Source organism: Schistocerca piceifrons, chromosome 2 (genome assembly GCF_021461385.2).
Source record: "Schistocerca piceifrons isolate TAMUIC-IGC-003096 chromosome 2, iqSchPice1.1, whole genome shotgun sequence".
Classification (NCBI taxonomy): Eukaryota; Metazoa; Arthropoda; class Insecta; order Orthoptera; family Acrididae; genus Schistocerca; species Schistocerca piceifrons.
This window is the reverse complement of record NC_060139.1, coordinates 73,066,880-73,090,305: the sequence shown is the minus strand read 5'-3', so window position 1 is coordinate 73,090,305 and position 23,426 is coordinate 73,066,880. Positions and strand designations below refer to the sequence as shown.

At 43.2% G+C, this 23,426-nt stretch overlaps 2 protein-coding genes across 2 annotated transcripts in view; one reads left to right on the top strand and one right to left on the bottom strand.

Annotated features, from left to right (window-relative positions):
- The window catches only part of LOC124776288 (Golgi apparatus protein 1), a 160,809-nt gene extending 159,340 nt beyond the window's left edge, over nt 1-1,469 (bottom strand). Inside the window, exon 1 of the mRNA XM_047251197.1 lies at nt 1,079-1,469. Within this exon, the coding sequence (XP_047107153.1) occupies nt 1,079-1,378 (300 nt within the window). The 5' untranslated portion in view covers nt 1,379-1,469. The remainder of the gene's footprint in view (nt 1-1,078) is intronic.
- Nucleotides 1,470-1,589: 120 nt separating this feature from the next.
- Nucleotides 1,590-23,426, top strand: part of LOC124776657 (DNA primase large subunit) — a 91,471-nt gene continuing 69,634 nt past the window's right edge. The window contains exons 1-2 of the mRNA XM_047251748.1: nt 1,590-1,863; nt 11,819-11,977. Coding sequence (XP_047107704.1) covers nt 11,824-11,977 — 154 coding nt within the window. The 5' untranslated portion in view covers nt 1,590-1,863; nt 11,819-11,823. The remainder of the gene's footprint in view (nt 1,864-11,818; nt 11,978-23,426) is intronic.

Below are 23,426 nucleotides of genomic sequence, written 5' to 3'. Positions count from 1 at the left end.
AAATTTTTTCAATGTTCTGTTTGAGCACATCTAATGTCATATGCCATATTATCATTATGCTAAACGATGAAGCAGATGTCTGGTACTGGTAGGTTCAGTTGACATGATTGATGTATGCCACAAGAAAGATACACTTGTGGGACATCACAGTTGGGAAGGAATCCATGTACTATACAATAACATCAAATTCTGAGGGAAAGTAAGCAGCATTTTCATTCATATCTCTGGCTGAAATAAACTTTCTCATGAATGTGTACTTAGTTTTGCAGACTACAGTCTCTTGTTCCACACAAGCCACCCTGATCCACTGCTGTAATCGTGTGCAAATCCCCATTTGTACTGGTACCCAAGAGTGTCTCAACTGTTTCTTTAGATGTTCTAGACGAAATAAGATATGATGACGTCTGTAAAATGCGGTAAGCTTGTTGCTGAATATACCGCACCAAAAAACCACCCAGTCAGAAAGAGAATTACGACTTTCTTTTTCTTCCTATTTTCGTCTCTCACAACAAGGAAATTCTAGGTGCCATCGCACCTAGTATAGCTGAGTGAATCAAACCACTAATTAAGATTGAAAATTCAGACCTTCGTGATAATTACTTTATTAAAGTTTTTTATAGTCAAAATATCTCAGTTGAAAACCATACTAGTAAATAAAGGTATGGGGGTGGGGGCTATTACAACGTAAATGCTTACTAGTAAATAAACGAATGGGGTGGGGGGCCATTACCCCGTAAATGAATTATACTGTTTCAGTGTGTTACTTTTTTATATTCTGCTATTTCCGAAGGCCTGAAAAGAAGGCCGGCAATATGACATGTGATATTCGGTTACAGCTCACCGAAAATGGGACCTGACGGTCCAAAATGTCATGGTTGAATATAAATTAATCGGTACATGAAGCTTAACAAGTTCCACGTCTGAGAGGCAGTGAAAGTAATGGTAACGACAAAGCAACTGATATTAACATAATGGTACCAACTACACCTGTCAGATTTCAAATGTAAACAAAGCGACAATATAATTACTGAATGGATGTGCGTGTAGCCAAATAAAAAACAATGGTGTAAATTCTCACCTTGAAAGACTGTATGCATTCCAGCACCGTCAAGTCATCGTTGTTTGGGAGATTACCGCACCATCTCTGTAAATCCAGTTTACAATGTTCATCATGTAATAATGGAATCACAACTGGGCTTCTTTTATTTCTAATTGCATTAACTGCATCACTGCCAGCTGAAACTTTATTGGGTTCTAATCTATTGAGACTTTTCCCGAATGTAATTATTTCATTTGCTTGGATGCCGCCCCCATGCAAAGCACAAAAAATCTGAAATTGTACATGTAAGATTAAAACAGAAATGTCACGCCACCCCATACTTTTTTTTCTACAGAAGTGTCAACAGAAATGTTGCATGTTATAGAAATGTCAACAATCACACATCACCACTACACACAAGTTCTGTATATACTAGTCCGAACCAGAGATAATATACCAGATTAACGCCACGTACATCGAAGTTGATAAATCGAAGTGATTGCGATATACATCAGGAGAATTTGCGACCACGTATATCGATACTGTGAATTTGGGCGGGAAAGCTTAGCGGACTGTGGAGTATTGTTTTTGTGTTGAGCTGGTGAAGTGTATATGCAGTTCATTAATCCATCAGTACTAATAACACCAATGTTTCGAAAATTCATGCAGGACATCTGAGACGGCAGTCTGTTTTTAACATATTTAGATCGCATTATGTAGATCATATAGTTTTGTGCCAAGTGTTAGTTGCTCATTATTGGACATCCGATAATACTGAACTAAAAAGAAGAAAAGAAAAGAAAAGGTTGTTGCTCCTGTTTGAGGTAATTATCACAATCCACAGTAAAATCAGGAATAATTGTATTGTAAGCGGCTGTATGTCAGTTGCTTGTAGAGACATTTGCTGAAGTATGATTACTGTAGCATTTTCTGTGATCTCACTTCTCGTGTTATGTTATCTTTTAATCGTTTCAGATATTGGGCCACACCCACTGCACAACTAACACCTTTTCACTACACATCATACGTAATTTTCCTTTCTATCAAAGAAAAAACGGTGTGTTCAAAATCTGTAGCATTTTGTTTTTGCATCTCAGGAAAGTACTGCGAAGTTAGTGGCAAAGGGTACTCCCCATTGTACCATTAGCTTGACTCCTCGTACTATTTGTTTGCGAAGTGCGGGAAGAATGTTGCTTGAATGCCTACGTGCACGATGTAATTAGTCTACTCTTGTCTGCATGTTCTGTAACGTTGCGATGTATTCACAGATTATTCACTAAAAACTGGTAGTTGAAACTTCGTAAATTGGCCTTCACGTGATAGTTGACGTCTGTCTTAAAGTATCTACCATCTCAAGTTTTCCAGTGTCTTTGTGATCGTCTACCTTGTGTCATCGAACATATTAAAATTCATGCTGCCCTCTTTTGTAGATGTTAAGTATCCGCCAGTTTGGTGCAGATCCCATACGATTTAGCAATATTTTAGGATGAGTTCCACGAGTGATTTCTAAGCAGCTTTCTATATAGAAGGACTGCACTTTCCATGTATGCTAGTAATTGACGACATCTGCCACTTGCTATACCAACAACTGAACCTATGTTATATTTCATGTCCCTACAAAACTGAACCTATGTTATTTTTCTCATCCCTACAAATTGCTGCACTAAGTATGTCTATGAGTGGACTGAATCCTGTTGTGACCCATTGTTGTTGTGATCATAGCATGCTTATTTTTTTGTTTTGTAAAGTTGTGGTTTTTCATTTCAGAAGGTAAAAAGCAAGATGCCAGTCGTAACATCGTTTTGAAAACTTATCAAGATCTGATTGAATATAAGTGCAGTTGGTTTCAGCAAGTACTAAAGGGACCTGGAGGCCCCAATCAAGATCTTGAAGAGGCTGTTCTGGCTGCCATTGAGGGAACAGCATGCAACAAACTGCATACAGTATATCTAAAAACAAAGATGATGTGACTTACCAAACGAAAGCGCTGGCACGTCGATAGACACACAAACATACACACAAAATTCTAGCTTTCGCAACCAATGGTTGCTTCGTCAGGAAAGAGGGAAGGAGAGGGAAAGACGAAAGGATTTAGGTTTAAGGGAGAGGGTAAGGAGTCATTCCAATCCCGGGAGCGGAAAGATTTACCTTAGGGGAAAAAAAGGACGGGTATACACTTGCGCGCGCACATATATGTCTGCTTGTGTCTGGATATGTGTGTGTGTGTGTGTGTGTGTGTGTGTGTGTGTGTGTGTGTGTGTGTGTGCGCGCGTGTGTGCGCGCGTGTGTGCGCGCGCGCGCGAGTGTATACCCGTCCTTTTTTCCCCCTAAGGTAAGTCTTTCCGCTCCCAGGATTGGAATGACTCCTTACCCTCTCCCTTAAAACCCAAATCCTTTCGTCTTTCCCTCTCCTTCCCTCTTTCCTGACGAAGCAACCATTGGTTGCGAAAGCTAGAATTTTGTGTGTATGTTTGTGTTTGTTTGTGTGTCTATCGACGTGCCAGCCCTTTCGTTTGGTAAGTCACATCATCTTTGTTTTTAGATATATTTTTCCCATGTGGAATGTTTCCCTCTATTAAAACTGCATACAGTGGCGTACATTGGAACAAACGATGCCTTTTGTCTGAGCTTCAAGGTCATACTTGAATCGCTCCAGCGACTGCAGATTAGGTTGAGGTCAACATTGCTTACAGACTGCTCACAGTTAGCATCATTGTCCCCAAGCAGATTCCTCCCTGTTTTGGGCTGAGTAGAAGGGTTGAACTAAACATTACAAATATTCTTTCTATGATAAATTAGGCTACAATCTCTTGTACTGGGGCCATATTGCTGAGAATTGTAGTGCCCTCTATGTGGATCAGTGGTGCACTACACATCAGAGATTATAATAGTTATAGGAGAGCCTGAAGTATTAATGTAAGACCCAACAAAATGCTCCTTCCCCTCCACCCACACACAGATGATTCAATTGAAATCCTAGTGACCAGTTGCCGAAATATTCAGAAGTAGTGCTGGAGCTCACACAATACTAGATGTAAAAATCTGCTAAGAAGTCTAAATTGCCAGCAATGAGAGTTTTACATTAAATGAATGTCTATATCTAAAGGGAAGGCAAGTAGAAAATAGAGGCGATGGGTCTGGTGCAGTAGACAAACTGAAATCCACCGAGATAAAAGATTGGTCAAGACTCTGTATCAAGGGTTTACATAAACTTATAATTGGGTGTTTCAGTTGATTGTCAGACTCATCCCCAGATATTACCAAAAAATTTAGAGGAAACGTAAGCTCTCTTGTACATATATACCCCAGTCATACTGTCATTGGAGACTTTGATCAATAAACAGTCAGGTGGGATAGTTACAGTTTGTAAGTAGTGAGCACACCGATACATTAAGTGAAACAACACTTAATGCTTCATTTGAAAACTGCTCAGAACAGAGTTCCAAAACCCACCCATGACTGATATATTAGATCTTAGGGAACAAATATACATGACCTATTTGAAGATGTCCACATTGGAATTGGTGTAGGTGACCACAATGTGGTTGTAGCAACAATGATTACTAAAGCACAAAGGACAACTAAAATAAGTAGGAAGATTGATATGTTCATTTAACTAAATAGAGAGGCAGTATGTAATGTCACATCTCTGGAAGGAAATTGAAACATTTCACTGGATTGAAGAACTGTGGCTCAAGTTGAGAAGAATAATTGAAGTAGCAAGTCATGGATACATATCCATCAGAACAGTGCATGATGGGGAGAGAACCTCCTGGTATAAAGTTTTTGCAAATAAACTTCTAAAGGAACTGTCACTGTTACACAATAATGGTCTTCTATCCAAAGACTGGTTTGATGCAGATGTACAGGGTACTCTGTCCTCTGGAAGCCTCATCATCTCCCAATAACTACTGCAGTTTACATCCTTCTGAATCTGCTCACTGTATTCATCTCTTGGTCTCCCTCTATGATTTTTACCACTCACCCTTTCCTCCAATACTAAATTGATGATCCCCTGATATCTCAGAACGTGTCTAATCAACCAATCTCTTCCTCTAGTCAGGTTCTGTCACAAATTTCTTTTCTCACCAGTTCTGCTTCAGTACTTACATGATCTACCTATCTGATCTTCAGCATTCTTCTGTAGCACCACATTTCAGAAGCTTCTACTCTCTTCTTGTCTGCACTGTTTATCTTCCATCTTTCACTTCTGTACATAGCTGCACTTCATACAGATACCTTCAGAAAAGACTTAATGACTATTTGATATTAAATTTCTTTCCTTCAGAAATGCTGTTCTTGCCATTGCCAGGTCATCTGTTATTTTGCTGGCCAAATAGCAAAATGGATCTACTGCTTAAAGGGTATCATTCCCTAATCTAATTCCCTCATTACCACCTGATTAAATTTGTGTACATATCCTTATTTTGCTTTTATTGATTGTCATCTTATATCCTACTTTTAAGACCTTGCCCATTCCTTTCAACTGCTCTTCCAAATCGTATACAGTCTCTGACAGAATTACAGTGTCATCAGCAGACCTCATTGTTTTTATTTCTTCTCCTTGGAATTTGATTCCTACTCCAGATTTTTCTTTGGTTTTCTTTACTGTTTACTAAATGTACAGACTGAGTAATATTGGGGTTATGTGCAACCCTGTCTCACTCCCTTCTCAACCACATCTTTCTTTCATGTCCCTCAATTCTTCTAGCTGCCATCTGCTTTCTGTTAAAGTTGTAAATAGCCTTTTACTCCTGCTACCTACAAAATTTCAAAAAGCAATAGTGACGTCATAACAAGCCACCAACCTGCTGAAGTCAAAAACTGTTAGTTGAGTATCATATTGTATATGAAATCCCCCATACCCTTACCTGTGGTCAAGGAATAGAAACATGCAGTGGCATCATGCATGTGGACACATCAGAGATTAAGCAGGAGTGCACTGACAAAGAGGTCATACTGTGTTCCAAGTTGTCAGGGCAGCCACTACTGTTTTGAATGGCAATAGTTTTCCTACATTATATTAGGCATGGCAATGTGTTGTGATTTTGGTGTTTCCATGTTTTTGTCTACTCTCTGCACATACTTTTGGGCAGGAAGTCAATAGTGAGACAGCTACATGGATACTCTGCAAATCACATTTAAGTGCCTGGCAGAGGGTTCATCCTTCACAATTCATAATTATTCCAATCTCGTATAACACACATAAAGAAACACCTATATCTTTCTGTACGAGCTCTGATTTCCCTTATTTTATAGTGGCGATCGTTTCTCCCTACGTAGGTCGGTGTCAACAAAATATTTTTGCATTTGGAGGAGAAAGTTGGTGATTGGTATTTCGTGAGATGTAGAAGTAACTTCGAGTGTGCCCCAGGGAAGTGTGTTGGATTCCTTGCTGTTCATGTTGTATATTAGTGATCTAGACAATATAAATAGTAATTTAGACTTCTTGCAGATGATGCAGTTATCTATAATGAAGTACTGTCTGAAAGAAGCTGCATAAATATTCAGCCAGATCTTGATAAGATTTCTAAGTGATGCAAAGATTGGCAACTTGCTATTTATACATTTCTCCCACCTCTCCAGCAGGCTATGAATGCCACACCAAAGAAACAGTTCTTCTTCTGAAGCGAACCAGTCAGTGAGCAATTTTTGTACATTTTCATGCGAATTGAAGCGTTATTCATTGGGTGTGTCTCCCAGTGATACAAATGGGTGATAATCAGATGGAGCCAAGTTTGGAGAATAAGCACATGCCCTAGTATTTCCCAACTGAATGCCTCAATCGTTTCCCTCACCTGTTTTGCTGTGTGATGGTGCTTTATCACGTAGCAATATGATTTTGTGTTGCCTTTTTCCATATTCCCATCATTTTTCATGTTATGCTCTATCTAAAACAATCATTTGCTGTTGATAGCTATCAGTGTTAATGATTTCACCAGGTTTTAGCAGCTCATAATACGTTACTCCCTTCTGATCCCACCAAACACAGAGCATCGTCTTCTTTCCAAAGCAAGTTGGTCTTGTAGTGGATGTTGATGGTTTGCCTGGATTCACCCATGATTTACAGTGCGTAGGATTCTCAACATATATCCATTTTTCATCACCAGCATTTCACATGTGGTCTTCTGATTTGCTTGCTGTCTTTCATTCAATTCATCTGGAACCCATTTTCTCACTTTCTGCACCTTCCCCGTAGCTTTCAACCGAAGAGATTTTTTTTTTTTTTTTTGCGTAACATTCAATGTTCCACAAATTCCTGTTGAGTCTGAGTATCATCTTCATCCAATTAGGCCTGCAATTCTTTGTCTTCAAACTTTGTGGTGGTTTCCTGCGCTTGTCGTTTCTCATGTCAAAATCACCACTTTTGAAGTTTTTGAACTGCTTGAAACACTGTTTTCCCAAGAGCATGTTCACTGAAAGCTTCGACAAGCATTTGATGCGATTCTGCAACAGTTTTCTTCAAATGATAACAGAAAACCATTGCTGTCCGCAAAATGTAGTTCGCAGGCACAAAACTCGACATGTTTACACAGGTTTGAAACAGATACCGATGTATGGAACTTGGGTTATGGTGTGTTGACATTCCTCGTCAGCCGTTACAGGAAGCAGATGGCCCCGCAGGAGCAGTCTCACAGGTCCTACACTGACGGCTAGCACCATCTATACTGAAATTCCGGTTTCATACTTCTAGACCTGATACCTTTGTGTAGGGATATGAAATTGAATGATCATATAGACTGAGTCATGGATAAAGTGGGTGGTAGACTTCAGTTTATTGGTAGAATCCTGGGGAAATGCGATGAGACTACAAAGGCTACAAAGGAGATTGCTTACAAATCACTCGTTCAACTGACTAGACTATTGCTCAAGTGTGTGTGGCTGTTACTGAAGGGGATTGACGGGGATATTGAAATTATTCAGTGAAGAGCAGCACAAATGGTTCCTGGTTTTGTCTGACCCATGGGACAGGTTCAGTGAGATGTTGAAAGAACTGGAGTGGCAGACTCTTGAAGATAGACGTAAGCTATCCCGAGAAAGTCTACTAACAAAGTTTCAAGATCCAACATTAAATGATGAACTCTAGGAATATACTACAATATAGGCATATTGATCAAAAGGGATTGTGAGGATAAGCTTAGAATAAGTAGAGCATGCATAGAGGCATTCAGACAATCCTTCCTGCACTCCATACATGAATGGAATGGGAAGAAACTCTAATAACTGGTACAATAGGATGTAGCTTCTGACACGCTCTTCATGGTAGCTTGCAGCGTATAAGTGGAGATATAGATGGAAGCATTAGAAAATCAGCTTTGCAAACTTACATTTATTGATGTCATATGGAACAATTTTTTGGCACAGTTCCATGCACAGCCACAAAGTACTCTTACAGAAATGTCGTGTAAGGAATAACGTGGTGTCCATACACGAACTTCAAGTACTAGGCACTGTGTAAAAATTTAGGTAACACTAACAACTGCCTCACAGCACATTTACACTCTTATGAAAATTGCTGTAAAAATCAGACACAGTTTATAAATAATTGCTAGTATTTGTAAATATAACATTATGTACGAAGTGTCTTTTGTTCACAACTTAACTTACTCTTGCAGATAAAGGTCAGATTAAGTTTATCAGTGTTTGTTGTAGATTAAGAATTAATCTGTTTATGTAAATGGCCATCATGTAGCCATTGGTCTCACGGAGAAAATGTGTCTGGTTTGTACCTGCTGACACATTCCACATCATGGCGACTTGCAGTGAATGCAACCACAGAGGACGTGAAAAACTAAAATAAAACTATTTGCATTTTTGCTTGTAATGGTCATGTTAGTGCTTCACCTACATCTACGTCTTCGACACTCTGCAAGCCACTTTATGGCACTGTTCCATTACTTACTTGCTTGCTGCTTGGTCTTTGAGTCTTAATGGCACACTAAGCATGGTGATCGGAAACCCAGGAAAGGCTATCTGGGAAAGCTGCAGCATTTTCTCTTTTGGTGCTGTTGTTGCTCAGGTGTAAGGAAGCACAGTACTTGCCAAGCAGGTGTATGCACAAGATTGTGTGTTATGTTTATTACTGTCTCTTTACTACTGGATTCCCCCTCATGACACCGGTTTCTCTGAACATCACAGGTGGCAAATGGCTTTACAATATGTGCTAGGTTCTCACCACCTACCTTTCGTTAATTTCTGTGGTTTCAGCATTTCTTTTAATTAGCTACTCCTTTTCTGCATTTCCTTTTATCTTACTTTTTTTTTTTTTTTTTTTTTCCGGACCTGTATTATTTTGCCTTCCTCCACTCCCCCCCCCCACCCCCCCCCTCCCTCCAAATACCTGTCTACCATGTGTAATGTGTAATACACTTAGTTTTCCACTCTTAAGAATCTTCGGGGTTTGGTTTTCCCTTCCAACTTTTAAGTTCTGTGGCATTCAAATCTTGTTCTGTGGAGGTTCCAACAATTGGTCTTTCATTCTCATTGTGTCCTATAAGTCTCCCTTGATCTGTGGTCGTGGGTGAATTTTCCTGAACTCTTCCCAGCTCTAAAATCTCACCGATCCTCTTTCTTCATTCCTGTTCTATTCCCTTCAACCTTCTGCCAGAAGGACCCACCACCTCTGAAAGCTCATACATTTCTACATCTCTTGTGTGTTCTCTCCTGCTGCTGCCTCTTGGTAAGCAGATTTTTTTCTATCCATATTAGGCCTATATTCACTCATTACTAGTGGGAACCTTTTCTATTTTTGGCTTCAGAAACGATACAGTCGTAAACATCCATGGCATTCACTTCCGTAGCAATCCATGGTTCCTCACTGAGAGCTGGTCAGTATTTTTCTTAGGTCATATTCAAAACTTGTTTGCCCACATAAACACCTATGCAACATTAACAGAATGTCATACTTCAATGTATTTTGTCGTCATGCATAGCAATAAGCTCATCACGACTACTTGCAGCAATTTTTCCTTTCAGGAAAAGGTAATGTATGACAGTGTGAGCTTCTGTGTGCTCAGTATGTTGTGGAATCTTGCTTTTCTTAAATTTACTATAGGGTGGTATGGAAAGGAATAACACTGTAAAATTTGAGCAACAAACACCACAGAAATGTGATTGCTCTGAAATACTCAGTAAGAAGTTATTCTTCAATGTTATTCTGGATAGTATATCTGATAAAACCAATGCTCCATTAACAACCGTATGAAAAGGATATATTGCTACTCCCCACATAGTGGAGTCATGGAGTCACAGATAGGCATAATGAAAAAGAATGCTAGAAATATTTCAGCTATCGTGCAAAGTATTTCATCAGAAGTAGAAAACTCACATACATACGTGGCCATTATCTCCGCTAAAGAGACATTTGCCTTAAGTGTGTAAGTTATTATGTGAATATGAGAGGGTTTTCTATTCCTGAAGAAATACTTTATGCAAAAGGTAAAATATTTCTAGATTTTTTCCTGTATCTGTGACTCAATGCCTCCTATACATAACGAATAGCATTCTAGCCTTCCCATATTGTTGTTATTCCATCCTGGACTTCCTATTGTTTATTGCTTTACTAATACACTGATCAGCTAGAACATTACAACCACCTATGTAATAGCCAGTATGTCCACCTTGGGCACGGATAACAATGACGCAACCACATCTGCACACGTGTCACCTGTTTCCCGTGAATTTCAGGGAATGTGGCAATGAGCTGTGCTACTACATTCAATCACATCCCAGGTGTGTTTGATCGGCTTCAGATCTGGTGAGTTGGGAGGTCAGCACATCAGTTGGAACTCACCACTGTGTTCCTTGAACCACTCTCACACTGCTGGATTTGTGATGTGGCGTATTTTCTTGTTGAAAAATGCCATTTCTGTGGGGAAATATGATCATCATGAAGGGGTGGACATGGTCTGCAACCATGTAAGATACTCCTTGGCTTTCATGGCATCTTGCACAAGCTCCACTAGATCCACAGATGCCCATGTGAATGTTTCCCAGAGCATAATGCAGCTGCCTCCAGTTTGTCATCGTCCTGCAGTACATGTGTCAGGGAGCTGTTCCCCTGGAAGACGATGGATGAGTGTGCCCACCCATCAGCATGATGAAGAAATATTGGAATTCGTCAGACCGTGCAACGAACTGCCTTTGCACCAACTTCCAGTGCTGATGGTCACATGTCCATTTCAGTCGTAGTTGCCAGTGTCGTGGTGTTAACTTTGGCACATGCATGGGTTGTTGGCTGCAGAGGTCCATTGTGAGAAGTGTTTGGTGCACTGTGTGTTGATAGACACATGTACTCTGCCCAGCATTTAAGTTAGTTCTACCACAGTGCACTGTCTGTCCTATTTTACCGGTATGTCCATTCTGCAACATCCAGTATCTGCAGTGAGGGGTCAGTGCCCAACGCCACGATGTGTGGACATGGTTTCACCTTTGTTTAGCCACGTGTTGAAGAAACTCACCAAAGCAATTCTTGAACACTCTAATAGTCGCGCAGTTTCTGAAATGCCCATGCCATGCCTCCAGGCAGTCACAGTCTGCCCTTGGTCAAACTTGGATAGATCACAAGCCTTGCCCATTCTACACACGGACAACATGTTCACTGATATTGCACGCATCGTGTGGGTCTCTGACTAGCTGTTATTCCTCGTCAGGTGACGTTGCTGTCAACTGGACGGGTTTATATCACTAGGAGGTTGGTGGTCATAATGTTGTGGCTGATCAGTGTATATTTTCATATTATTGAGCAGTGAATATTAATTTCCACATTTTTATTACCAGTTACCATGGATATATCACGAAAGAAAAGGAGAGTAGCAAAAGCCATTGTGGATGGACTGGCAGAACTGTATCCACATGATGTGCAGCTGTATAGAAAGCCTCCTTTGATGACTATTTCTCTTTCTGAATTTGAGGAATTAGCAGTGGCTAGACTGAAAGGTACCTTAATTGAGATATTATTAAATTGTAAGGTGGATCTAATGAATTAGCCTTTTTGAATGGAAATGTTTGTGTTCCAACGTTGATTAACATCTACATCTTATTAGTATATATTATGAGAGTTCACTACATAATTGCTTCATTTTCCTGTATTGATTGTATTACTCTCATTGATTGTCCCTTGTCTGTTTAAGTAATATACTATATTAATCTTATTAAGTGACTGCTACAGTGTTTTATTATTCTTTCCTTGGAATGGTGCGTCACAGGGTACAAGAGACCCTCCAGCGGTTTAAGTTCCTCAGACTTCTTGTGTATGCTACATTCTGGCAGCTACGCCAACACAGGATGTTGATTACTTACTTCAGTTGTTTGTTTCATGCGTTTGGCATATTTCCCTAATTATTTTATCAATTTTGTATTATTTTGTAGCTCCATAAGGCAGGTTCTTCTTGCGTATGTTATTATTTTTTATCTAAACATACTACAAGAGCATATCAGAATCACATATTATCACTTAACTATTTCCTTTTTAACAATTTAAAATTTATTAGTGTTTTTAATGTATTATGTTGTATCACTATAATAACATATACATTTATTAAGCCCATGGCAGACATAACCTGTTGCATTCTGTACAATTTTATAATTGACAAATATGTGTTGATTTACCATGACATCTAATGAGCTTACAACACAAACGTGTTTCGTGGCTTCTGTACCACAGTTTCAGAGCAGTAGCACTGTTACAGTATGACTCGCTGCCACTGTGACCTAGTTTACACCTTATTATTTTAACACATTTGCTGCCATCGGCGCACCAGCGCACCCAGCCAATACTGGTGCACATGCTGTAGGTGCGCCTGCGCGGCGAGAGACTCGGCTGTTGCGAGGCACCGCAGTTTAGTCGGGCGCAGCCATTTGGTGTGGTTTATTGCGCAGGCACTCTAAGAATGTATTGTTTTCAATTTTTACGGATGCGGTTCGCGTATTTTCTCTGTAGTTTTTCTCTGTTGTGAGACTGTAAATGGAAAACAATCGTGACACGGCGGACCCTTCAGAACCTAAGGAACGTAAAATATGGGACACAATAAACATACAAAAACTAATGGATGCGGAATTATTATGAATATTAGAAAGGGTGTATACGACCCGGGAAATCTGGGAAAAACCCGGGAATTTTTTCATCCTGGAGAAAACCGGGAAAAACCCGGGAATTGTTTAGAATTCCGGGAATTTTTCATTGATATAGCTTTCAGTTAAATTTTTGTGATTTTGACTGGTAAGAACCAATACTCTAACAAAGGATATTACTGTATCCCGCTACTGCAGAATAATACTGCAGCAACAAAACATGAACGAGAGAAAAAAGAAAACAAAAATAAAACTTAAGTTGCAAAGGAATTGCACTGTATACAACAACAAATCAGTGCTCATACAAGCGTCTGCCAACAGCAAAGTGTGTCAAAGGCTTTAGGAAGACTATGCAATGCTTTATAACAACAAACTGCCTACGATCACCGTGATGTGACAACTGTTTAAATTAGATTCGTTTGAGCTGTTGCGGGCGGGCTCTTGCGCATGCGCAGTTGAGTCGCGTTTGAGTAATACTTCTCCCGCTTCTGGTTACTGAAATGTGGCTGGGCGCCACTATTTAATATTGCCCCAGTTGGGAAATAATAGTAAATCTGGGGCTGATGCACAGAGCAGTCTGAGTTGTGGTGGGGAGCGTCCACATGACCTGTGTTTACGTTCAGTGATTGTTTCCCCCTGCGGGTCCGGGGGTTAGAATAGGCCCGAGGTATTCCTGCCTGTCGTAAGAGGCGACTAAAAGGAGTCCCTCCCCCTCAAGGGGGTAGTTAGCGCCTACGTCCGGAGACGGACGGTTCCACGACCTATATTTGAGGTCATTTTGGTTTTTCACTTCTTCTCGTTTCTTCCTTCCTTTGGTTGGTTCCTTTCTTTGTTCTTCTCCATCTCACTGTCTTCCTTACTCTTTCCCTTGCCTTCTTCTCCTTGCCTTCTCTGGTCTCCGCCGCGGCGTTTGAGACAGTCTGTCCTCTCTCTCTTCTTTTTCCTCTTCTTCCTTCCTCCCTGTGCGCGCCTGAAGGCCGACCCACGCGTTCGCACGCGTAGCCGGTGACGGGGTAATGCGTAATTCCCTGCCCTGGGTAGACAAGTAAGGCACGCACGTACCCCCAGGCCCAGGGAGGGGTGATTGCCTGAGCTGATACCTTCTGACCATGCCGATAGGTCCCTCCGTCTGTTTCTCGGGAGGTGTGACCTGAGGTGTCAACATTCACCTAAGGCGGGAGTGCCCTCTGAGAGGGTCCCCACAAGGAAGGAGCGCGCCGTCGGAGATGCTGGCAATCATGGGGGATTCCTCCGCAATGGATTTCTCTTCTTCTTCTCTCTCAACTTCTGCCCACAAACGGAAACTTGACCAGCCACCAGTGACAAAAGTACTACCGCCTGCCCCACAGTTCCTCGTCATTTCTCGATCTGAGGACGGAAAGGATTTTTCCTCTGTCAACCCTTTCGTTATCCAGAAGGGCGTAGATGCCATAGCCGGAACTGTTAAGTCTTGTACAAGGTTGCGTAATGGTACCTTGTTACTAGAAACTGAGAGCGCCTTTCAGGCACAAAAACTGCTTCGAGCCACACTCCTGTACACGTTTCCTGTCCGGCTGGAGGCTCACCGAACTTTGAATTCGTCTCGTGGTGTGGTTTATACTATATCACTCGGTGGATTGACTGACGAGGAGATTCAGTCTTTCCTCGCTGAGCAGGGCGTGGCGGCTGTCCATAGGGTCATGAAAAAGGTCAACAATGACCTTGTACTGACCTGGACACTTTTCTTGACCTTTGATAGTGTTAAGCTGCCACCGCGCATCAAAGCGGGCTACGAGGTTATTTCTGTTCGCCCCTATGTCCCGACACCTACGCACTGCTACCAGTGTCAGCGTTTTAATCACACTCGCCAGTCTTGTTCCAATGCGGCTAAATGTGTCACTTGTGGCAGGGATGCCCATGAGGGTGACTGTCCACCTCCGTCTCTTCGTTGTGTGAACTGTCAGGGTGACCATGCGGCGTCCTCCCGCGACTGTCCCATCTATAAGGAAGAACGCTGTATCCAAGAAATTCGGGTCAAAGAGGAAGTGTCCACCTTGGCTGCTCGCAAGCTATTTGCTAGTAGGAAGCCCACACTGCTTCCAGCGGGGAAATACAGTACTGTCCTCGCCTCTCCTCGGACTGCCAGGGAGGTGGCAACCCAGACATGCGATCTGACCTTCAGCACCACGGTCGTCCATTCGGCCAGTGCTAAGATCGCGCGGTCGATGTCTCCTCTTCCTCCCGTCACCCCACAGACACAAGCCCCTTCATCAGCTTCTGCCACGATGAAGACCCAGAAGTCAGATGCATGGGCCTTCAAGAAGGAACCGTCCCGTGCAGACTTCCTACGTACCTCGAACTCCCAGCCATCGACCAGTACTTCCACCAAACGACCTTCCAAGAAGGCTCATAGGAAGCACAGTTCTCCTTCTGCGCCACCCAGCGGTTGCCGCCCCAGGCCGTCATCAGTTTCGCCTGGCCGCACTGCTGGTAGCCGACCATCTGGCCGATCACCGCCGGAGGAAGCTCCCCCTCCCGGCCATCTTACCAAGATGGCCGATGAACCTATAGAACCAATGGACGATGACTGTCTGCCTACTGATAGCAGCGGCAGTGCTCGCTCGAAGCCGGGCCCTCAGCGGCCTTCGAGGTGACCCCTTCTTGCTTCTCCTTTTTCTTTTTCTTCTCACGATGGCACTTCTTCATTGGAATATTCGCGGCATTCGCTCCAACCGAGAGGACTTAACGTTGCTGCTGCGCTTGCACTGTCCGCTCGTCGTAGCTCTCCAGGAAACGAAGCTACGCCCATGCGATCAAATTGACTTGGCACACAAAGCCTCTGTGCGTTTTGACCTACCCCCTGTGGCAGGTATTCCGGCTCATGGAGGGGTTATGTTGCTGGTCTGAGATGATATTTACTACGATCCCATCACATTGCACACCGGCCTGCAGGCAGTTGCCGTCCAAATTATTCTCCCCACGTTCACATTTTCCATTTGTACCGTTTACACTCCATCGTCGTCTGCCGTTACCAGGGCAGACATGATTCAAAATATTGCTCAGCTACCTGCACCATTTTTGTTAACTGGAGACTTCAATGCCCACCATCCCCTTTGGGGCTCTCCAGCATCCTGCCCGAGGGGCTCCCTGTTAGCAGACCTTTTCAACCAGCTCAATCTTGTCTGCCTCAATACTGGCGCCCCTACTTTTCTTTCGGACACAACAGTTTTACTCCTTCTTCTGTTGTCTGGGGTAGCCTGCGCCGGCTATCTGGCACTAAGGTCCACTCACCAGTTTCTGGCTTGACAGTCGCGAATGACGTCCTTGTGGCCCCTGAGGCTGTCTCCAATGCCTTCGGCCGCTTTTTCGCAGAGGTTTCGAGCTCCGCTCATTACCACCCTGCCTTCCTCCCCCGCAAACGGGCAGAGGAGGCCAGGCCACCTAACTTCCGCTCTTCGAATCGTGAAAGTTATAATGCCCCATTCACCGTGCGGGAACTCGAAAACGCACTTGGCCGATCACGGTCCTCCGCTCCAGGGCCTGATTCTATTCATATTCAGATGCTGAAGAACCTTTCTCCTGCGGGTAAAGGTTTCCTTCTTCGTACTTATAATCGCATCTGGATTGAGGGACATGTTCCCGCATGCTGACGCGAGTCTATTGTTGTACCGACTCCTAAGCCGGGGAAGGACAAGCACTTGCCTTCCAGTTATCGACGCATCTCGCTTACCAGCTGTGTCTTTAAGGTGATGGAGCGAATGGTTAACTCTTGTTTGGTTTGGCTGCTCGAATCTCGACGCCTACTTACCAATGTACAATGTGGATTTCGTAGGCGCCGCTCTGCTGTTGACCATCTGGTTACCTTGTCGACCTTCATTATGAATAACTTCTTGCGGAAGCGCCCGACCGCGGCTGTGTTCTTTGATTTGGAGAAGGCTTACGACACCTGTTGGAGGGCGGGCATTCTCCGCACCATGCATACATGGGGCCTTCGCGGTCGCCTCCCTCTTTTTATTCGTTCCTTTTTAATGGATCGACAGTTCAGGATACATGTGGGTTCTGTCCTGTCAGACACCTTTCGCCGGGAGAACGGGGTGCCACAGGGCTCAGTTTTGAGTATCGCTCTCTTCGCCATAGCGATCAATCCAATAATGGATTGCCTCCCAGCTGAAGTATCAGGCTCCCTTTTCGTGGACGATTTTACCATCTATTGCAGCGCGCAGCGTACATGTTTCCTGGAGCGCTGTCTTCAGCGTTCTCTTGACCATCTTTACTCCTGGAGTGTCGCCAATGGCTTCCGTTTTTCTGCCGAGAAGACGGTCTGTATTAACTTCTGGCGCTACAAAGAGTTTCTCCCACCGTCCTTACGACTCGGTCCCGTTGCTCTCCCATTCGTGGAGACAACAAAATTTTTAGGTCTTACATTTGACAGGAAACTTAGCTGGTCTCCACATGTCATATTTGGCTGCCCGTTGTACCCGTTCTCTAAATGTCCTCCGTGTTCTCAGTGGTATGTCGTGGGGAGGGGATCGAACCGTCCTACTTCGCCTATATCGGTCGATCGTCTGCTCCAAGCTGGATTATGGGAGCTTCATATACTCCTCTGCACGGCCATCCATCTTACGCCGCCTCAACTCCATACAACATCGGGGTTTACGTCTTGCGATCGGAGCGTTTTATACTAGTCCCGTCGAGAGTCTTCAGGCTGAAACTGGTGAATTGCCACTAACCTACCGGCGCGATATACTGCTTTGTCGGTATGCCTGTTGGCTACTGTCAATGCCCGACCACCCGTCTTATCATTCCTTTTTTGACGACTCTCTCGACCGTCAATACGGGTTGTATGTCTCTGCCCTGCTACCCCCTGGAGTTCGCTTTCATCGCCTCCTTCAACACCTTGATTTTTCACTCCCTGCAACCTTTCGAGTGGGCGAGAGCGAAACGCCACCTTGGCTCCAGGCTCAGGTTCGCGTTCACCTTGACCTCAGCTGGCTCCCAAAGGAGGTTACCCCCGGTTCAGTATACCACTCCCGTTTTGTCGAACTTCGTTCGAAGTTCATTAATATGACCTTCATTTATACAGATGGCTCTAAGACCAATGACGGGGTCGGGTATTCTTTTATTGTCGAGGCACAAAGTTTCAAGTACCGGCTCCATGGCCATTGTTCGGTCTTCACAGCTGAGCTTTTTTGCCCTCTACCAGGCTGTTCTTTACATCTGCCGCCACCGACATTTTGCTTATGTCATCTGCTCCGATTCCCTGAGCGCACTCCAGAGCCTTAGTGATCCGTATCCGGTTCACCCTTTCATGCACCGGATCCAACGCTCTCTTCAGCAGATGGTGGATGACGGTTCTCCGGTTAGCTTTATGTGGGTTCCTGGCCATGTCGGTATCCCTGGGAACGAAGCTGCAGATGCCGCGGCCAAGGCTGCGGTCCTCCAGCCTCAGACAGCTTCTTGTTGTGTCCCTTCATCAGATTTTAGCAGGGTCCTTTGTCGGCGCATTTTATCGCTGTGGCATGCCGATTGGGCTGCACTTACCGGGCCTTGAAACCTCTTCCCGCGGCTTGGCCGTCCTCCTCACGCCCTTCTCGGCGGGAGGAGGTCGTTTTGGCCCGGTTACGAATTGGACACTGCCGGTTCAGCCATCACCATCTGCTGACGGCTGCGCCGGCGCCGTTCTGCCCATGTGGGCAATTGCTGACGGTCCGCCACATTTTAACGTCCTGTCCGGATTTTAACACACTGCACCTTGATCTTGGCCTGCCATGTACTCTAGATGCCTTTTAGCGGATGACCCACGAGCAGCTGCTCGCGTTCTTCGTTTTATCAACTTGACAAACCTCTCCAAGGACATTTGATTATGCTGTTTTTTTAATCCTATGCCTGTTAGGATTTTTGTGGCCGGGAGCTATCAAATGAATTAAAATACGTTCGCATAATTATGGAAGGCTAAAATATGTTATTAGCTTCAGATTTTATTTCTACCTTTCTGACAGAACAATGAAGTTACTTTTGCCGGTTTGGTAAAGAGATTTGGCTTAAAGTTAATCTTTACTGCCAAGGCAGTCAATTTATTTGAAACTAAGTGTTTAATTTCACACTATTGGCTAGTTTCAACTGTTCGCTGTATTTCAAGTTAACGTATGGTGTTATGCCATAATAAAGAACCAAACATGAGATAATACAGTACTGGTACTCCAAGAAAATTTACATATGAATGTGCATTTTAAGCCGAATTATGCGTTTTAGTATGGTTCACGAAATTTCGACGCTCTTGAAGTATCATCTGATGTCTTGTTTCTTTTATGCCACACGTAAGATCTTTTAATGTTTTACACGTACGAACATATGGGCTTCCTACGTCATCTTAGCTGCGCAAGCGCGGTGACGCCTGTTACTGTCGTTCTCTTGCAACTGCTGAAACGAACTTATTTCCAACAGGTCACGGGAAAATATTGTGAATGGTGGTTTGAAAAGCGTTACATTCAAAGCAGATTTCCTTTTACGCAAGATGAACTATGTGCGAGAATGTACGATGAGTTTCTTAAATCACAAAGCGTTTTACTCTCATTTAAAAATCAACTCTTTGAGGACGACCATTTAGAGGAATTTCGAGCCCAAAAGATCAGACATTTACGTAATTTTACTGGCACATTTGTGTGATGTATCTTAAAGTGTAACACGCGCAAAAAAGATCAACATTATATGTGGTAGCTTAGCTTCTTTTCCAGTTTATTAATCTTCGAGACCAACATTATATGTGAATGCTGTGTATATTAATTTAAACCATTAACTTTTCTAATTTGTGTGTTTGCGCTACTTAGAGTGATCTTGCTATTGGCTCACTACATCATGGGTCCTATGCTGCCATCAGCTGGTGAGATCACGTCACGGGAGCTATGGCCATCTTACAAAAGCGCATCGCAATCTCGATTTCAATGTTTCGGAAAGTAACATGTGGTGTTTGGTGGAATTCAAATTTATACCTTCGTAATACGAAAATATGCAGCGTACATGTTGCACATCAAAGGTCTTTCAAAACGTGTCTTCCCCCCGTCTGAGTTTCATTTTCTAAAGTGCTGGGAAATTCTACACCTGCATACAAAACCATAGGACTGATGAGTTTTACAGTGCCAAGGAAGAGTATAACACAGAAAAAGTGTATTTTCATCTGGGATAAAGTGTATTTTTAACCGGGAAATCCGGGAATTTTTTTCCTTGTACATGTATACACCCTGTTAGAAGAAAGCAATCGGAAACGGAATTGGCCAGTGGGGAGTATGGGTGGGAATCCAGTAAAGAGTCTGACGGAGCCAGGTTTGCTTTAGGTGAGACTAGAAATGGCTGTGAATCCAAGTGACAGGGAAAGGGCAGAAGGAGTGGTAACGTAGCTGATACAAGTGTTGCATGGGAAGGTGAGCCAGTTGGAATGGTAAATTACCCGTTTATAAAAAATTAGGGACTGCTAATTCAACCAACGGGAAACACTCCCTTAGATTATTTTCATCTTTTGCTGACGGATGAATTTCTATTGAAAGTTGTAGAAGGAACAAATCAAAACGCAATTGAATTATTCCTTTCTGTGGAAACCAAAGAGCAATCATGAATAAATTGTTGGAAAGATGTGACGGTTGGCTAATTGTTAGTGTTCTTGGGAGTTTTCCTGCACATGGGAAATGTAAAGGTGAGGAAGTTGCAGGACTATTGGAAAAAGAGCCCTTTATTTCATGTGAAAGGAATTGCCGATAGTATTTCAAGAAATCGTTTTCTTCTGATACTATGTGCATTGCATTTTTCTGAAAAACCTGGCTGAACCCTGAGACAGGAAGTTCTGAAATATTTAGTGAGGGTTGGAACGTGTATCAGAAAGACAGATTAGACACCGTAGGAGGTGGTGTCTTCATTGTAGTTGACAAGTATATTGTGTCTACTGAGGTCGAAGTAGAGTGTGATTGTGAAGTTATCTGGACACACTTAACAGGGCTAGGGGAAATAAAGTTAATTGTTGGGTGTTATTACCGGCCACCAGGTTCCGCTGTGACAGTTCTAGAATCATTCAAAGCGAGTCTACATTCTGTATCGCAGAAGTACCCGGGTCATGCTATATTAGTCGGAGGCGACTTCAACCTACCTAGTATGGATTCATTACAGGTGGTACAGACAAGCCGTCGTGTGAATTACTTTTGAACACATTATCCGAAAACTGTCTTGAGCAGCTAAATTGACAGCCAACGTTAATGGAAATATTTTAGATCTGGTAGCCATGAAACAGCATATCCAGACACTACGGGATGATGATGGCATTGAAACAGAGGATGACACGCGTAAAGCTGAAATACTAAACACCTTTTTCCAAAGCTGTTTCACAGAGGAAGACCGCACTGCAGTTCCTTCTCTAAATCCTCGCACAAACGAAAAAATGGCTGACATCGAAATAAGTGTCCAAGGAATAGAAAAGCAACTGGAATCACTCAATAGAGGAAAGTCCACTGGACCTGACGGGATACCAATTCGATTCTACACAGAGTACGCGAAAGAACTTGCCCCCCTTCTAACAGCCGTGTACCGCAAGTCTCTAGAGGAACGGAGGGTTCCAAATGATTGGAAAAGAGCACAGATAGTCCCAGTCTTCAAGAAGGGTCGTCGAGCAGATGCGCAAAACTATAGACCTATATCTCTTACGTCGATCTCTTGTAGAATTTTAGAACATGTTTTTTGCTCGCGTATCATGTCATTTCTGGAAACCCAGAATCTACTATGTAGGAATCAACATGGATTCCGGAAACAGCGATCGTGTGAGACCCAACTCGCCTTATTTGTTCATGAGACCCAGAAAATATTAGATACAGGCTCCCAGGTAGATGCTATTTTTCTTGACTTCCGGAAGGCGTTCGATACAGTTCCGCACTGTCGCCTGATAAACAAAGTAAGAGCCTACGGAATATCAGACCAGCTGTGTGGCTGGATTGAAGAGTTTTTAGCAAACAGAACACAGCATGTTGTTATCAATGGAGAGGCGTCTACAGACGTTAAAGTAACCTCTGGCGTGCCACAGGGGAGTGTTATGGGACCATTGCTTTTCACAATATATATAAATGACTTAGTAGATAGTGTCGGAAGTTCCATGCGGCTTTTCGCGGATGATGCTGTAGTATACAGAGAAGTTGCTGCATTAGAAAATTGTAGCGAAATACAGGAAGATCTGCAGCGGATAGGCACTTGGTGCAGGGAGTGGCAACTGACCCTTAACATAGACAAATGTAATGTATTGCGAATACATAGAAAGAAGGATCCTTTATTGTATGATTATATGATAGCGGAACAAACACTGGTAGCAGTTACTTCTGTAAAATATCTGGGAGTATGCGTACGGAACGATTTGAAGTGGAATGATCATATAAAATTAATTGCTGGTAAGGCGGGTACCAGGTTGAGATTCATTGGGAGAGTGCTTAGAAAATGTAGTCCATCAACAAAGGAGGTGGCTTACAAAACACTCGTTCGACCTATACTTGAGTATTGCTCATCAGTGTGGGATCCGTACCAGGTCGGGTTGACGGAGGAGATAGAAAAGATCCAAAGAAGAGCGGCGCGTTTCGTCACCGGGTTATTTGGTAACCGTGATAGCGTTACGGAGATGTTTAATAAACTCAAGTGGCAGACTCTGCAAGAGAGGCGCTCTGCATCGCGGTGTAGCTTGCTGTCCAGGTTTCGAGAGGGTGCGTTTCTGGATGAGGTATCGAATATATTGCTTCCCCCTACTTATACCTCCCGAGGAGATCACGAATGTAAAATTAGAGAGATTAGAGCGCGCACGGAGGCTTTCAGACAGTCGTTCTTCCCGCGAACCATACGCGACTGGAACAGGAAAGGGAGGTAATGACAGTGGCACGTAAAGTGCCCTCCGCCACACACCGTTGGGTGGCTTGCGGAGTATCAATGTAGATGTAGATGTAGATGTAGAACAGACCAGGCCTCATCGACGGAGTCGGTGTTGAGACAGGGATTAGTGATCATGATATCATTACGACTACGGTTACGAAAGTTAAAAAGTCGGTCGAGAAGGCTAGGAGAGTATTCTTACTAGAAAGAGCAGATAAGCAGTTGTTAGCATCCCACTTAGTAAATGAATCGACTTCATTTACTTCCGCTACGATGGAGGTGGAAGAATTATGGGCAAATTTTAAACAAATTGTAAATCACGCATTGGACAAGTATGTGCCGAAAAGTGGGTTACGGACGGAAAAGACCCACCGTGGTTTAACAGCGAAATTCGGAGAATGCTCAGGAAGCAAAGGCAGTTGCACTCGCGGTACAAGAAAGATCGGGAGAA